Raw genomic sequence first — 17826 nt, forward strand, 5'->3', positions numbered from 1 at the left:
ATGGTATGATGTGAATGATTACATGAAATTTGAGCATTTGCTACTTTTGGTTGAAGAATGTACATGAGAAAAAATGCACAAAAAATTAATGTTATCATTCACATCATACAAATGCCAAGGCATTTCACTGGCGTTATGGATGTGACAAAAAGTCAATTTTCTGTGGAATTGCCCTGCTATAGAATGTTTGGCGAACGATGATAGATAGCGCGATGACATTCAACCACCAGATGCTGCTGTTCGGACACATCACTCAGTGGCTGTGCAGTGAGCACCCGCTTCCTTTTTTGGGTTGCCAGCTTTTATGCCAAAATGGTTGAAATTGAAAGTAAGTCATTGTGTAATCTATGTGTAGGGTGCATATCAATAAAGTATCTATCTATCTATCCAGGGCTCTACAGTGCGCCCATTTCACTCGCACATGCGAGTAAAAATGATGGCGTGCGAGTGCAAAAAAATATTTAGGCGCACTGGTGCGAATGACTTCTAACCATGTCAATGTTTGTCTACAAAATACACCGCAACATCGAGAAACATTACTGGTGCAAACCATAGAATCACGTCGTGAATGCAGCATAAAAAAAAACTAAAACTACACCTCCCATCAACGTTAGCAGTTTCGCGTTGTGACTTGCTAGTAGTCGCTTCTATCAAATCCAAGAGCGCACAGAAAAAGCGGAAAGTTAGACTAGCCAGCCAAGATACAAAGATTGAAGAAATTAGTTCTTCTATCCACCGAATTCATTAGATATAGGAGGAACAGGATGAGATTCTGAGAATGCAGTGAGAGAAGGAAAGGTAACCTAACATGCCTTTTAGCCCAGTTGACGTATTGGCTGCAATATGCAAAATATAGCTGTAGCGAACAGGCACAAAAGTAGCCTCCGGTAATACTCCCATTTTATTCAAAGGTAGAACGCTACTGACAACTCCAGGCTTCCACGCATGCTTGTTTGTTTACACTGAATACAAGCTGAAGTGCACTGGCATGTTTAACTGTTAGCTGCAGTGTTAGATTATGTGTAAGTTAAGTACAGAACTGACTGTGCGCCCAAATTTTTGTCTGTGCACCTACATTTTTTAACTTGGGCGCACAAGTGCTCTTGGAAAAAAATGTTAGTGTAGAGCCCTGCTATCTATCTATCTATCTATCTATCTATATCATACCCAATTTGGAAACCCGGGAAATGTCAGACTAACAGAAAAAATGAATGGATCTGTGATTTTAAAATTAAGTTTGATGGTCATGCAAATTCCGGGAATTTCCCGGGAGAAATAACAAAATGGGAGGGTGCTGGGATAACCTTGAAATACGGGAAAACCCGGAAAAACGGGAGTGTTGGCAGGTATGGATTAGACTGTGTTTGGTGAGTAATGGATAGCAGTAGTAGCACCATGTACCACGACATCATCAAGGTAAATAACACCTGGTATACCTGCCAGCACTGAGGTCATGACCTTTTAAAGGAAGGAGGGGGCGGAGCTAAGGCCGAAAGGCATCCTCTTGTAGCGGAACACACCGAGGTGTGTAACGAAGGCCGTCAGGTTTCTGCTTTCAGTGTGGAGGGGCACCTGGAGATAGCCCTCTCTGAGGTCCAATTTTGAAAAGACGGTCGAGCCGTGGGATTGTGCCGTGAGCTCCTCAGACGTGGGCATTGGGCAACCGGTATCTGTCTGGGATGACTGCTTTGTTAGATAGATAGATAGATACGATAGATAGATACTTTATTGATCCCCAAGGGGAAATTCAAGGTCTCAGTAGCATACAGACATCACACACAACATGCACTTACAGCAGGAAAAGTAATATAAGTATATACATATTTAACTGACAGCACTAATATACATATTTACTATGCGGAGGTCCACACAGACGCGCAGAGCCCCTGTTTTCTTTCTGACCACAACCAAATTCCAAATCCACGGTGAAGCATGAAGCGGCTCAATGATCCTGGCATCCAGCAGCCACTACAGCTCAACGGACACCCCATCGCTAAGGGCCAGTACGACGCAGTGGAATACGGTGCAGTGGCCGGACGACTGGAGTCAGTGAGGGGTTGATGGGCGAAGGCAGACAGACAGCCCAGCCCTTCAAACAGTGATGACCACTTCTGATGCGGTCCTTCAGCGAAAGTCATGATGGCAAATTTACAATGGCTGGCTAAACCTTTCAGGTAGGAGACTGATGGACAGACTCACCTGGGAGTTGATGTCGTTGCCTAAACATAAACCGTCTCAATAAAGCAGTCTTTGGGGCAGCAATCTGGTCTTTTTCTTTGCATACAAATGTGTTTATTTGTGCAATAAACATATTTGTGTGACCTTTTTCTTCTTTAATGCAACCTGTCACCCCTGCACGGTACAGTGGGAGTGCTAAGCAGCTCCTTTAGCAACAGACTGCTGCATCCATCTTGCAAGAAGGAACGCTATCGCAGGTCTTTCATTACGTCTGCTGTTAGGCTAAATAATACCATTGTCATGAAGCACTGTTATCATTTAGGCTCTGAGCATACACTACTATCCAATATTGTTTGGATAGATACTGTGGATCTACTCATGTCTACTCATTTATCCTAGACATGATGTGAACACTATTGTATTCTTAGAAACATGTGCAGTGGTCCAGAGGTGTATATATAACACACTGCAACACACTGTAGGCCTAAGACATATCTTATATCATCTATAAACAACACACTGCATATGCGTAAGATCGAGCGATCTCAGATTAATCAAAGGGTATAGAAAGGCAAAGTTGGACATATAAATGTATTTATTTGTTGACATGATTTGGCAGAAAATCTGGACATGTGTATGACCTCCATCAATATCCCAGTTTTATCCTCTCAGGGCTCTGTGGTGCTTTGGCCTGCTGTGGTTCCCTCGAGCTGCTAGGGTTCCCTCGAGCTGCTAGGCACTACAGTTACCGTCCCCTGATTGGAATGGGAGCAGGAGCAGTTCCTGATGAGGTCCGTGAGCATTTCATGGATCATTTGGATGTGATTGCCCAGAGCAGACATCCAAGGTGTGGTGAAGGAGCTGTTCTGGACATCCAAGGTGTGGTGAGGGAGCTGTTCTGGACATCCAAGGTGTGGTGAAGGAGCTGTTCTGGACATCCAAGGTGTGGTGAAGGAGCTGTTCTGGACATCCAAGGTGTGGTGAGGGAGCCGTTCTGGTGAGGCACTGCAGAAAACGGCGGATACACCTCTTCCCATTTTATAAAAAAAAAAACCTCGACTCAACATCTCCCTCAGGCCTTTGGCAGAAGCCTGGGCCCTGTGTGGCAAAGAGGATGCGGGGGATCTCCCTCTAGGAGCGCTGAGCAAGTCTGACCTATAGATAGATAGATAGATACTTTATTGATAATTTAAGGTTTGCAATAAGATACCATTTAACATGTATGACATTATAAAGAATATCTATCCATCTATCCATCTATCTCTTCTAGAAGACTTACCCCCATTTTCATAACAGGATGGCTAATTTTCTGCTGTGACTTCCCCGGCCATGGGCTGAACTTTGTTGGTTCTCTGGAAGTTTGTTCTGGAGTTCTGGAAATGAAAGCAAACCAATCATGATGACAGTAATAATGATAACAATGCTGATTATAATTATTGTTGTTGTTACCACACTAATAATACTTTACAGATTGAATTTTGAGGATAAATACAAACAACTCTACCTTTTTCTTGAAAGCGGCGCAAACCTTTCTGCAGAGTTGAAATCTCTGAAGGAAGTTAAATAGTTTGCATCTATGTGCCCTCTCAGCCTCCCCCTGGCTTAACCGAAGGAGCTCTTTTACTAAACATTTGGTCAGGATCGAGCTGAACACAGGGAGCCGATAAACTAAAAGCTTATGGACCATGTCTTTGGAGACAAAAGTTTTCAAAAGGTCCTTGTGCATTTTCTTGCATATCTTCTGGATGTTGACAGATTGTGGATGCAGCTCATTTCTTAAGAGGCCTGATGCCGAGCACAGCTCTGAGAGGATCTTTTCAGTGAGGGCGCAGTGGAAGGTTGTGAAATCAGCCGAGTCCTCAGTGGTGGGCTCAATCTTCCGCATCAGCTGGACCAGCACATTACTAATGAGGGAAAAGTAGTCATTTCCCTCGAAGCTCACAGTGGTTTTGCCCTTTGCCTCGGTACAGCCAGTGGCTTTGCAGTCCTCCACAGCCTCCTGATCGCTGGCTCCACCGGTCATGGGTGTAAAACGTCCGTGGGGCGACCTCTGACCTGACTCCTTGTCTGGCCTGCTAAATAAATCATCCATGATTTCCTGGACCATCATGGTGGCCAAAAGACTCAACGCGTCCTCAGTGATGTCAATATAAGACCTAGATGCTGCTGAAGGAGAGCCACGTTCACTGCCTTCCACATCAGCCTTGTTTAAGTAAGCGAGGACATCTTCCAGAAGCTGGCCAAGGAAGGGCTTCAAAAATCTTTCAACGATGGCATAGATATGATCAGTCTCTCTCCACTGAGGAATGGTGGAAGCAGACACAGATGTGCCAGGCACCTCAGAAGTGAGTGAAGAGTCATACTCTGAAATGAGGTGACGGAGGTGCTCCACCAACATGTCTGTCAATGGCCTCAGAGCTCCGGTGGACAGAAGGTGCTCCATCCTGATCCTGACGGTGGCAGCATCATCTTGACTGAGGACCACCCTGCCCACCACGGCCTCCATGGCATCAATGGCTGCGGTCAGGTCGACACACCCTGAGGCAGCCGTCTCCTCGATGTGGCCACGGCGTCAAACGCCACTGGACACCGCAAACCTGTCCGTACGGGGCCGCTCGGGCTGACGGCCTGCGGATGAGACTCGGACACACGAGCACTCCCTGAAGAGGCCCCTGAGCCGCTGACATGCGGCGAGGAAATGCTGGACAACAGCAGGCCTCCCGCTAGTCTGGGACCTGTTGGGCTCCACAGATAACCGCAGGGCTTCAGCCATCTCTTTGGACATGACTGTATCCGATGTGATGGAGGTCGTATCAAAGTCCAGCGAGCCCAGGTCCATGTCCCATTCCTCTCTGCCCCCAGCTCTGGCCATCACCTCATATATGTCGAGCTTACATGTTGGCCTTTCCTCGACAGCAGAGTCGAGACACCTGAAAAAAAAAAAAAAAAAAAAAAAATATTATTTTAAAGTGTATTATGTACAGCGTTATCTTGTTTATGTAAATGTAAATATTATCTTGTGTAGTCTATTTTGACAAGTAGGCATTAGCATTCACATGATCTAGGTATGTTATATATCACAAGACATTGCAGAGAAGTTCAGTATTCATTTGAGCATGGATACTTACTCATTGACCAGGTGTTGGGCAGCAGTAATGGTTTCAGAGTCAGTAGAACAAGAGTCCATTGACGATGGGGTGACAGCGTAATCTTGAAGGTAACTCTTATTTCTTGGAATGAAATCACCACTATCACTGGGAAAGGACTCTGCATGCTGGCCAGCCTCACCCTGCATGTCTGAAGACACAGGTGGGTCCCTGTGGAGAGAAGTGAAGGTATATATCACTAATGTACTGATTCACATTATGATTTGCATTAAGAAGAACCCTTTGTAGTAAGGCTTACCCAGCAATCTTCACAGTGGTTGGTCCATCACTGACAAAATTGTCAAGATGATTTGTCCCCATAGAGTAAGTCTTTAATATTGTTTGAAGATCCCGTAAAGGTCTTTGTAAAGTGATAGCTAGAGGGTTCAAGTACTTGGTTAGTAGGCTAACAATGCAAGCTAATCCAAATTAATTAATATCTGTAGGGGACAATGCAAGCATCCAAATTAATTAATATATGTAGGGGACACTGCACTTACCGTGTAGTAACGATCGCAGTGTGAAATCAAAGTGAATATAAAACCGAACTCGGCGCATTATGACGCACTGAACAAGTGTAGGAACGTTTTGTCTCCATGGCAATTTAGCCTAAATTGTCGTCATAATAGTGATTAAGTAGTCCAGGGCTATTCAACTAGCAGCCCGCGGGCCAGTTGGATTTAATTGCGATCAGCCCGCAAACTAACTTAATATCTGGCTTTCAAGACTACGCTATAGCCTAATCGATAAAATAAAAGACAGCAGTGATTGGCTGCAGAAATGTCGCGCGGCTCGCGCCTGTCAGCTGTCAGATATAGGGTGCGTTCATAAATTCAATCTGACACTCTGAAAACAGAATAACGCACGGTTAAAAAGTTTCAGATTGTGCTTGGAGCGCTCGGATTGGCAATTTACGAAAGCACCCATAACCTACATTCACGCGTTGGGAGCAGTTAACCATGTCTCTGTCAAAAAATAAAAAATAATAATGAAAACCCGGAATGGACTGAAAATTATTTGTTTAGGCTACATTGCCGTTAACATCACAGTAAAGACAGTAAAGTCTTTACTGTGCAACGAATGCATTTATATAATGAAGGAATATAATGTTAAGTGGCACTACAATTCAAAGGAGTAGGCTAAAGTAGCCTAGCCCTCGGTCACTTTTGCACGGAACAAGAATTATGATAGCATCCCTGCGTGTAGCATGATCAAATGTTCTTCTTGTTATTATCACGGAGAGATTCTGAATCTGTCTTCTAATTATTCAGTGTTGGGAGTAACGTGTTACAAAAGTAATGTAGGCTAATTACTGTGTGTTGCTTTTTGTTGTAACGTGGTAATGTAAGGCATTACAAAAGGCATTAGGCCTATAATTTTAGGCTACTATTCAATCAGGAAGCAAGCACCTGTCTTTTCCTGCACTGCAGGGAAATCTGTGTAGGGCAGCTCTCAGATGTTCACTTCTGGTCAAATTCAACCATCACTCCTCACTGTCCTAAAATCGTCTGTTCATTGTGTGCTCAGTTAGTGCACAGTGCCACTGTTCTGTAAACGGAAGACACTCACAGTGCCCCACGCGTCTCAGACGGAGCCTTTCACAAATCCAGACAATCAACATGTTGCAGCAGGAGAAGAGCGCAGTGGAGCAGAGTGGCTGAAGAGCTTAAAACATCAATAATCTTTCACCAGAATTGCAACGCAACCATGGCTTCAAGGTCCAGTGCACAGTTTGATTTGCCCAGTATCATTATTGTAACTAAGGTCAGCAGAACGGTTGTTTCTGTGATATTGCACTTTTTCAATGCATAGCACACACTTTAGTGTATTTTGGTAATCTTCACATAGTGTCAGCTTGTCGAAATTAATGTCTGTTCGATTTGGCAGGAGACTCAAATATTAATTATCAGAAAGTTCATAATACATTGTAATAAACTATTTTCCTTGTGGTTTTTAAGCAGATCCTAAATTAATTCTGATGATTGATGTACCAGACTAGTCTTGATATGAGGACACACTCAATGAACCGTCTTTGTCCACTGTCACTCATACCAGGGATGGATTACTGCACGGGCCTACCGGGCCCAGGCCCAGGGGCCCAAGGGGTCAGGGGGCCCTGAAGCCTAAGCCTTTGCATGGAATCATTGCCTCGATATCAACAAATCAGGATGTAGCCTATGAATCTGATTGAATTTAGTATTGGCCATCCCCAAAATGCACCAGAATACAGGGATCACATCAAACAAATAAAAAAAATTCTGGGGGAGGACCCCCATAATCCGCCCATGCCCGGCTCCGCTCTCACTCAGAGCCGTATACGACTCTGCTCTCACTGGGGTAATACTGCCCCCTTGTGTGCATAAAGGGAACTAATGATAGCAAGGTAACATCTGGCCCTCTTTTTTTATCAATACTAGAGCAACATAATTAGCTTAATTCTCTCACTGTCCGAGCTGAATAATTAGCTCATGTACTACTGAATGATACTCGCGAGCAGAACACAGAATACTATATACACGCATGCATGCACACACTTGTGTGTCTACAGGTGAAACTCAAAAAAATTGAATATTGTGCAAAAGTTCATTTATGTCAGTAATTCAACTTAAAAGCTGAAACTAATATATTATATAGACTTCAAGCCTTTATTTTGATGATTATGGCTTACAACTTATGAAACCCCCAAATTCAAAATCTCATAAAATTAGAATACTACATGAAATCAATAAAAAAAAAAATGGATACAGAAATGTCAGCCCTCCAAAAAGTGTAATCATGTACTTGTACTCAGTACTTGATTTGGGTACAGGTTTTGGTACTTTTGGCAGTGTGGGCAGGTGCCAACTCCTGCTGGAAAATTAAGTGTGTTGACTTTGGTCTTAAATAAAGCACAGTGGACCAACACCAGCAGGTGACATGGATACCCAAATCAACACAGACTGTGGAAACTTCACACTGGACTTCAAGCATCTTGGAGGACTTTGGACCACTGAGCAACAGGCCAGTTCTTTTTTTCTTTAGCCCAGGTAAGACGCTTCTGACGTTGTTTGTTCAGGAGTGGCTTGACAAGAATACGACATTTGGAGCCCATGTCCAGGATGCGTCTGTGTGTGGTGGCTCTTGATGCAGTAACTCCAGCCTCAGTCCACTCTTTGTGAAGCTCCCCCACACATGAGTGGCCTTTTCCTGCAATCCTCTCCAGGCTGCAGTCCCCCACACATGAGTGGCCTTTTCCTGCAATCCTCTCCAGGCTGCAGTCCCCCACACATGAGTGGCCTTTTCCTGCAATCCTCTCCAGGCTGCAGTCATCCTTGCTGCTTGTGCATCTTCTTCCTCCACACTTTTCCCTTTCACTTCACTTTGTATTAAAGTGATACAACACTTTGAGAACATCCAACTTCTTTTTTAATGACCCTTTGAGGCTTTCTCTCCTTGTGGAGGTTTAAAGGCTCAGGAACCCTTTGCAGGTGTTTTGGATTAATTATCTTAGAGTGTGTCACTTTGAGCCTACAATATTGAACCTTTTCACAATATTCTAATTTTCTGAGATTTTTTAATTTGGGGTTTTCATAAGCTGTAAGCCATAATCATCAGAATTATAACAAATAAAGGCTTGAAATATATCACTTGGCATGTAATGAGTCTATATCCTCCTGAGAACCAATCCATAGACCTATGTCCTCTGTAGTGGACATAAGTTCTAGAAGCATACCCCTTTACCCCTTTGAGCTATTCTATCAATTCCCGTGGTCTTTTAAAGAGGACATCCTGGGCTTTCTAATGATATATCATGTGATTGGCTGGGTTGCTGGGAACCTCCTCTTCCTGGTTCTCAAAAATGGTTGACATCAAAACAAGCACATTTTATGGAAGGAGGAGAGATAAGTCAAATAGTGTCTTCTTATTAAGCATTCATTATGATGGCAATATATGGTCTTGTTAATGAAAATGTCAGGAATTATATATGATTCATTTTGAAAGAAGTTAAGTTATTTACATTTTGAAATAATAGTGACTTTATGAATGTCCATTATAATGGACACCAGGACCAAAATATTTAGATTTTTTGGGAAATTTAGGGACTGTTCGTTATTTATAAACGGGGTCACCGGAGGGATTTTGAGTGCTTCAATCAAAAGTTGCATGACCCTCCCCTGCCTGCAAGAAAATTATCAACGACCCTCCAACAGCCTTTTCAAAAAAGACATGACCCTCCCCAGCTAATTGTCGATACCTTCCACCCACGCTATAGAGCACTATGAAAACACATCAGCTTAAGCTGTCGTTCGAAACTCACCCTCTGCTTTTTGATCTTACACATCACACTTCACCAAGATGGTGGCCATTTCAGTAGATTTACTCACTAACATTGTTGTGGAAACACAATAAACATGGAAACTAAGGCCTAGTCCACACGTACAAAACCGATCTTTTTTTCCTCCGTCTTCCCTGAAACCGCATCAAGAATATTTGCGTCCAAACGGATCCATCTCAACACGACTCAACACGTTACTTCATACCCCAGGCCTATAGGTGGCACTGTTTCTTTACAGAAATTGACCAAAGTTTGTGCTTTACAAACAGACAGAATAAGCTATGACAAAATGGCTAGTGCCAGGAAACCAGAATTGTTTGTGTGGACTGATGGTGAACTGTCAACTGTAGTCAACTGTAAAACTAATCAACTTTATTTTACGGTTTGTGAAGGGTGCAGTCCCGTCCTTTATATGGCTAATGCAGGTAGGCCTACTAATCACCTTTACTTTCTTTGGTTGTAGTCCGTGATTCACATTAGTTTTGGCGATCACTAAACGCAAGGCTTACCCAAGTTCTAGGCTATTCTGTCGCCACATTTATAATATTGCTATAAAACCTTTGTTAGTAACAATATGTTGCCTGCATCAAATCAAATCGCGCATTTGCAATCAGTGTGCTACCATCTGCTTAACGTGAGTTCTAAGCGTCTTTGTATGCTTATATCTGATTTCACTCGACTGTGAATGCATGTACATATGTTGTAAGACATGTAAAATAAATGAATGACACTGGCACTACGCACAAATTAATGTAGCCTGAACTTACACGCACTTTCCTAATAACTTAAGTTCTCTCGGCGTCACTGACAGTAGCTAGAATGCATTAAAAAAAGCGGGGAAAAACAGTGTTCAGTCCACCAAGTCATAAGCTGCTCGGCTGCGCGCTTTCAGTTGTGATATTTATCTTACGGGTGTAATCGTAAGGTAATGTCATGTATGAAAACTAGTATTGTTAGGCAATACTATAAGTGCAAGTCAGGGCAGCTGAGGTGACATCATCGATCACGCCAAGCAGGATGTGCGGTTTAAGCTGTCTAAACGAATTCAAGCGGGCTATGGTTTCAGATTTCTCCACTCTGGGACCAGGTTTCAGAAAAGTGCGGTTTCGGGCAGTGCGTTTACAGGATTTGTTTGGGCCTTTCGGCCAAGGCGAAGCAAAACCTCTGCGTTTAACCTAAAAAAGAGTCTCCGTGTGGACGGGCCCTAAATGCACACTTCCTGCAACTGCATTAGCCTACTTGAAATCAGTTACTCCTCCAGTAAGTATTCACATGAAATAAAACAATAAAACATTGAGACCATTCAACAAAGCACACTGGGTAATAACAAATTCAACACATGAACTTGTTGCAATGGACTCATCTCTAGGCTTCCTCAGTCATTGTAAAGTTGCCGAAGCTGAACATTATCCAAAACTCAATCTCTCAGACGAGCGTCAATTTGGAAGCTTGCTACACTCCTTCCTTCTCAAATGACTTGAATGGCTTTATAAGCATGCACACTGTTTAAAGTTAGGCTAGGCTACACGGTAAACTACAAGTAAACCAAAGTTAAATTTAGCTTTTTTAGGGCTGGATAAAGTTGACCAAATGGATATAGGCTGTTAGGCTTGAATAAAGTAGGCTACTTTGTTGCTCCAACCCTTCCAACGTTAATGGGGACGGATGTTGACATTTTCCGTATTTTGCGTGAGAAACCTGGACAATCTCCCTTATTTTCATTGTTCAATGTTGACAGAGCTAAGGAACGAAAGAGAACGTTATATGGCGACAGAAATCAACAATCAAACAAGCCACTTTGATTTTTTGCTGTTTTCATTAATACAAAAGATGGGTGACCCCCCTCCTAAAAAAAAAAGTTAGGTGACCCTCCCCTTAACAAAGAATAAAAAGACATGACCCTCCCCTATTTTCCTCCGGTGACCCCGTTTATAAATAACGAACGGTCCCTTAGGAGATCATTTGTATAGGATGAATGAGGGGGGGCAGATTTGGAGCTCTCAGGTGATGAGTGAGTGAATCAGAGATGAGGACTATGATCCTGTGCCTCAAGAAGATAGCGAGGAAGAGTAAGACAAAAAAATGAATTATCGCAGATGAAAGAAAAACATGAAAATGAAATGAACAATCCAGAAAAAAGAAATACAACTGTCCAAAAAGGCAAATAAATTATATTTTCCCTTATATTTGGTTAAGTTTACCCTTAATTTAATACCACTAAAAGCATAATTTGTCCATTTTTGTCTATTTTCATGGCTACCTTTTCATAGTAAAACGGTCCTTTTGTCCACCACAGGGGACATGCTATAAAATTTGAAATAAAAATACATTTTAAAAAATAAAATATGTAAGATGTTTTTTTTAATCCTAAATAGAAAGGAAATCACAAAAAAAAAAGAAATTGTTGGACACTTTTTTCTTGGTTCCCAGGAGGGTATAATATAGTTCAACTTTTTAAGTTGAATTACTGCCATAAATGAACGTTTGCACAATATTCTATTTTTTCTAGTTTCACCTGTATTATTACATATACATTATTACATATCACATATATTATTTTTTTCAATCAGGAACACACAAATAAGAACACACTGTGCATATGTATGAGATGGAACAATCTTAGATGATCAAAAGGGGGGCAACTCAACTCACTCATTTAACTTAGGAAGGCAAAGTTGGACATGTAATTGCATTTATTTATTTATTTATTGATGTTTTACAGAAAATCTGGACATGTGTATGACCTCCATCAAAATCCCAGTTTTATCCTCTCAGGGCTCTGTGGTGCTTTGGCCTGCTGAGGTTCCTTCGAGCTGCGAGGGTTCCCTCGAGCTGCTAGGCACTACAGTTACCATCCCCTGATTGGAATGGGAGCAGGAGCAGTTCCTGGCGAGGTTAATGAGCATTTCCCATCCCAGGTGTGGTGGGGGAGCCGCTCTGGCGAGGCTAATGAGCATTTCCCATCCCAGGTGTGGTGGGGGAGCCGCTCTGGCGAGGCTAATGAGCATTTCCCATCCCAGGTGTGGTGGGGGAGTCCCAGGTGTGGTGGGGGAGCCGCTCTGGCGAGGCTAATGAGCATTTCCCATCCCAGGTGTGGTGGGGGAGTCCCAGGTGTGGTGGGGGAGCCGCTCTGGCGAGGCTAATGAGCATTTCCCATCCCAGGTGTGGTGGGGGAGTCCCAGGTGTGGTGGGGGAGTCCCAGGTGTGGTGGGGGAGCCGCTCTGGCGAGGCGCTGCAGAAACGTAAACCTTCTCTGGGTGGAGGTGGCAGATACACCTCTTCCCATTTTATGAAACAACAAACTCGACTCATCATCTCCCTCAGGCCTTTGGTGGAAGCCTCTGGGCCCTGTGTGGCGTCCTCTCTCCTCTAGCTTCATCCGTGTCTGTGGCTTGAGCACCATCATGTGTCAGAAAGGCTCCCGCTGCCTCATCTTCTCCCAAAGATGTAGCTGAACTGAAACATTCAGAACAACAACACATGTCAGAGAATGGAGTGCATCTTGCTGTAGTGACAGACTTCAGGTTTCAGGCTTACAGCAAAGCAACTTAAATCAACACAATGTCCATGCACAATGGCATACAATAAAAAGAAAGAAGTCTCTGATATTGCCAGTGTGCACCCGGACATTGCTTTGCTTTGCTATAGCCCCATTATCATAATGAATGACGTTAAATATTTAAATAAGTATATTTAGGTAAGTGGTCTCTCAGCGGCTCGCGCAAGGCAGCCTCAAGCCCATTGGTGGCTATATGGAGGAGAATGGATGTTGGGTTAAGATGTTGCCTCTGTACACAAAGGCAAGCTGATCATCCCTACTGTGAAACAACATACGATGTACAATTCCCAGAGAAGTATCTTTCTGATGACTGGTATGGATAAAAAAACATCTGTGTCAAATGTAAACAAAGTACTTAAGTCTTATTGCCTGCTGCTGTTTATGTGCTTGGCTTCGTTGAGGCCTTATGGGCCAGATTCCTGTATGGATGAAATCTTTTCTCAATAGAGACCTCCAAGTTCAGTACTAGGGATTCATCCAGTGATTGGAAACCGGCCCCATGTACACCTACTGTACAGTATCTTCATTCAACACACACACACACACACACACACCTCCCCTATCTATAATCAATGCCATACTCAAGCATTTTAGATTGGGTAAAGACTTTGTACTGACCGGAGCTCACAGCAAAAGGGAGGTTGGTGATGGCTGCTCTCCCCCAAATTCAGGCCCTCAATAACCCAGTCCACACATGTATCATCAGACTCAACCTGTGGAATATAAGTGTATCTGTTAATGTATCACATTAAGTTCAATATAAGTCATATATAACATATAATAATATATACATTATATCATTTTTTTCTTCTGCAAATTGGACCATTTAATAGCCACATAAGCAGGTGTGACTTTGGTCCCGAGTCATTTAATAGCCACATAAGCAGGTGTGACTTTGGTCCCGAGTCATTTAATAGCCACATAAGCAGGTGTGACTTTGGTCCCGAGGGGAGAAAGTTACAGGTTGTTGTTGTTATTATTATTTGTTATTATTATCAATATTGCATTCAACCGTTTCTGCTTACCTCCAAGTCCCCTTCGCTGAACTCTGTAGACTGTAGAGTTTGAGAAGGCACTGCTACCTGCTCTGGTCTCAAAGCTACCGCTAAATGGGGAACAGAGGTGTTATGAGACACAGTTCATCTGCCCCACAGGATTCATTAGAGATGCCATTTCTTATTCATGCATTGGCTTGCTCTCATAACAACTCTACGGTCTTGTTGTCTGGTAAGGCAAGGTGCAAGCAACGCTGAGGTCATGGGTTTGAACTGTTTGAGCAACACCAAGGTCATAGGTTTGACCCGGAGAGAACTCTTACAGATTTACTAAATGTAGTATATTGTACATTTGTCCACAGTTTGAGATAAAACTACCAGCAAGTAAGCGTAAATGTATTGTAATGTAATGTAATTTCCCGCTTATTAAGGAAAGTTTAACAGATTAGGGATGTTGTAGGGAAAGCCACTAGGTGGCGGATTAAGCGGGCGAGCATGTAGCTTGTTGCTACTACTGCCTGGGCGAGTTGATCTGATGTTAAAAGACCTGAAACCTCCATTGAACATCACTGATGATGCATCCCAGACAAGGGCATCCACAGATCCATATCTTGAAACCTACATCTAATACGCTGGAAACTATAATTACCTCACTAAATGAATGCCATGTCTTTAATAGCCTGGCTTAACATGCTTGCTTCAATCATGAGTGTGAATAACCGGTGTTGAGGGAGGTCCTCTACTAACCTGGACCTTCCGTGAGGAGACAGATGGGCTGTAGGCTGCATTCCCCTACATCTACTCCCTCAACCACATAATCTCCACAATCTGCATTTGTTTCAACCTGAGAAAAATAGAGGTCTCTTTACAGCCTCCTAGTCCAGTTCCATAAACCCACAGGTGTATAAACATCACAGGGGTGGGCAAACTTTTTGGCTCCAGGGCCACATTGGGTTTTGAAAACTGGCCGGCGGGCCGCACTACGGCTGGGCCCTCTCACAGTTTTTAAATGGTCAGTAGTGGGAACTTCTGTTGCCTTCATGATTTCCTTTTAAAATTTTCTTATAAGAAGGACATATCAATTATCAACAATGACAAGCCAGCTGGAACCTGCGGCTCTCTCTCCCTCTCGTGAGTGCAGGCGCGTTCCCAATTAAATGGATCGCATAATGTTCACGTTAGATCTGCTGCAAAGGAGATAACTAAGAGTTAACATGATGTTATCTCTATTTAACATTAATCATGATGTTTTGACATTGACATTGTAAACGTTCTCTAAGGAGAGTGAAACGCAGTTTGCAGTAAAGCTAACCAACGTCGTCGCTATCGCAGGAAAAAATAGCGAGCAGCCTGATAACCAAATTAAATGCTCGGCGGGCCGGATGAAAGTGCTTGGCGGATCCGGCCCGCGGGCCGCAGTTTGCTCACCCCTGATCTAGGATATATCTAGAGACAAAGACAGGTCTGACAACTGTGTAACCAATAGCACTTCCATAAGATTGACTGATTGTGTTTAACAAACAAACAAAATTACTTTCTGCATCTAGGAATATGTTACATAGATTAGAATTTTGTTTTTGCAATTATAATCAAAAGTGGTTAATCAGCGTTCTCCGTTATTAGGCCTACCATAAGCTCCTCTGGATATGACTCCATGGAACCAGTGTCAGAATGTTCTGCCATCTGATGTGATCCTACAGGTACCTCTAAATGAGTAAAATAAAACAGGAATTAATACCTGTCCTACCTATGTGTACTCATACAACAGAATACCATTCCCTGAAATGCAAATGCTCTTTTGAATCATACGTTTGGTAGATGAGTACTCTGCAGTTCCATTAACAGTGTACCTTGAGCTCTTCCTGAGAGTACTGCAAAGGATGAGAAGGAATTGGTGACTGAGCCTGGCATTCAGGAGGAAATGAGAGAGAGAGAGAGAGAGCACATGATGGATTAAAGAATGGGAAATGGATGATATGTACTAATACTGTATCAATATTGTAAAGCACTGCAACAGTGTTTACCTGTCAGCAATGCCATTTTACACTTGCCTGCTCTCCATGGTCTACAGTGTTGTATGAAGGCATTGGTTTGAATTCACAACATTGAGAAATGGAGAAATAGTTGAACACTCAAGCCTTTAACCTTTCATTCCATCATTTTAAGTGTGAAGCTATAGATTGCAGTATGAAATTAATCACAATCCCATCATAGTATCCATATTTCCAATATCCCTAAAATCATAGCTAGTCTAAAAGTCTAAAAACATGTTGAAGCCACAGGACATGGAAACCTATTAAATTAATCTGTTTTTGGTTGTTTCTCTCAATATGAAATATATTCAAGCCAAGGCGTTATTACCATAGTAGGTGTAGTATGGTTGATCCAACTATGGGTGTTGGTGGTGGTCAGCCAAGTAGCCACTGGTTGATCCGCCAAGCAAATGAATTGTGGTAATACATCATAGACAACTATGACATCACAATTAAGATCTGGTATATTAACTTGAATCACACGGCACATCATAGACACTGTTTTGTATCAAAATACTTTATTGACTATTGTCTGACATCAATAAAAATAAAGTTGTAACACATACACATGATAATATACTGTACAGAGGCTGAGGTTGAATAGTCAAAAAATTACATTCTATGTATTTTCATAAGCACTTTTTCTTGACCTAGATAAAGAAGGGAAGTCAAGAAAGTTTCAGGAAAGATGTAAAGGAAGTTTCAGGAAAGATGTTAAGGACATGCATTGTTGAGAGAATCTGACATTTACACTAGGCTACATAATTATGCAATGGCTGATAATATTGACATAGTTTATGTTGGTTGTTTGTTTACTGTTTACATTTTTATTGTCTATATTCTTTTTTTGTGAATAGCCAAATGGCGTGTCACTTTCAGTGCTGCTACAGCAAGGGACTGTGGGACCGCATTATCAGGGATCATTTTCTTAGTAAAGGATTGCCCAGTGTAGATGAGAAAGGAAGCACCTTTCTTTAGACTTGAGAGAATCTTACCAGTTTTTTATCATTGCTATCACTTCAGGGTCATTTCACTCAGATAGAAAGCTGAAAAAAAATATATTTGACCACAACCAAGCCATGAAAAACTAAGTACAAACTTGAGGTAAACAGGTACAGAGGTAAAGTATAAACTTTCTGAAACGGTTGGATTCATTTCGAATCAGCAAAGTGTTTTTAGTCCTTTGTGTCATCTTCATTCCTTGGGCACTAGAAAGTAGCCCATGTTGTGGAAATGGACATTCTGGCCACTGTCCTCCTGTACAGGGGGGAGCTGATGCTGCAAGGTGAACTGTGAGGGCGTGGGGCTGACGGGTGACATCAGAGGCTTGTCTTCCTCCAGGGCGGGTGGCTGAGGACGGGAAGCAGGGGGTGCTGCAGAGGCTGAGGCTGAACCCAGCTTACCCAGCGTGGACGCGAAACGCATCCTGTGTCTGAAAAAGAGAGATGGACAGAGAGAGAGAGAGAGGGACACAGACAGAGAGAAAGAAGGAGAGAGAAAAAGTGAGAAAGAGATGACTGACATTTTGACAAAAAAATACAGAGAAAGGGAAGTATAGTCACACATATTCAAAGTCTTATAAACAGGATGCAGCTTCAAA

The 17826-nt window shown here is 42.6% G+C and overlaps 2 protein-coding genes across 3 annotated transcripts in view; both read right to left on the reverse strand.

The window, feature by feature from the left end:
- Positions 1-3119: 3119 nt before the first annotated feature.
- On the reverse strand, positions 3120-5880 carry LOC125306187. 2 transcript variants are annotated; one of them, XM_048261400.1, is made up of 6 exons: positions 5825-5880; positions 5584-5701; positions 5307-5495; positions 3683-5108; positions 3458-3551; positions 3120-3333 (listed from the first exon to the last, which is right to left on the reverse strand). In XM_048261400.1, the coding sequence occupies exons 4-5, from the start codon at positions 4682-4684 to the stop codon at positions 3480-3482; spliced, it is 1074 nt and encodes a 357-aa protein (XP_048117357.1). In that variant the 5' UTR covers positions 4685-5108; positions 5307-5495; positions 5584-5701; positions 5825-5880; the 3' UTR covers positions 3120-3333; positions 3458-3479. The 2 variants fall into 2 exon arrangements, with proteins under 2 accessions (XP_048117357.1, XP_048117356.1); XM_048261399.1 differs by lacking the exon at positions 5825-5880 and having other exon boundaries at positions 5584-5812.
- Positions 5881-16762: 10882 nt separating this feature from the next.
- The window catches only part of LOC125306005 (interleukin-6 receptor subunit alpha-like), a 7154-nt gene continuing 6090 nt past the window's right edge, over positions 16763-17826 (reverse strand). Inside the window, exon 8 of the mRNA XM_048261136.1 lies at positions 16763-17658. Coding sequence (XP_048117093.1) covers positions 17421-17658 — 238 coding nt within the window. The 3' untranslated portion in view covers positions 16763-17420. The remainder of the gene's footprint in view (positions 17659-17826) is intronic.

The sequence above is a fragment of the Alosa alosa genome, chromosome 13, assembly GCF_017589495.1.
Source record: "Alosa alosa isolate M-15738 ecotype Scorff River chromosome 13, AALO_Geno_1.1, whole genome shotgun sequence".
Taxonomy (NCBI): domain Eukaryota; kingdom Metazoa; phylum Chordata; class Actinopteri; order Clupeiformes; family Clupeidae; genus Alosa; species Alosa alosa.

What these genes read in the sequence shown, in the direction of transcription:
- LOC125306187 (XM_048261400.1), bottom strand. Translation starts at nt 4,684, where the DNA reads ATGGAGGCCGTGGTGGGCAGGGTGGTCCTCAGTCAAGATGATGCTGCC. An exon ending in GCGCCGCTTTCAAGAAAAAG is followed by an intron (nt 3,552 to 3,682) that starts GTAGAGTTGTTT and finishes TTTCATTTCCAG; the next exon opens with AACTCCAGAACAAACTTCCA.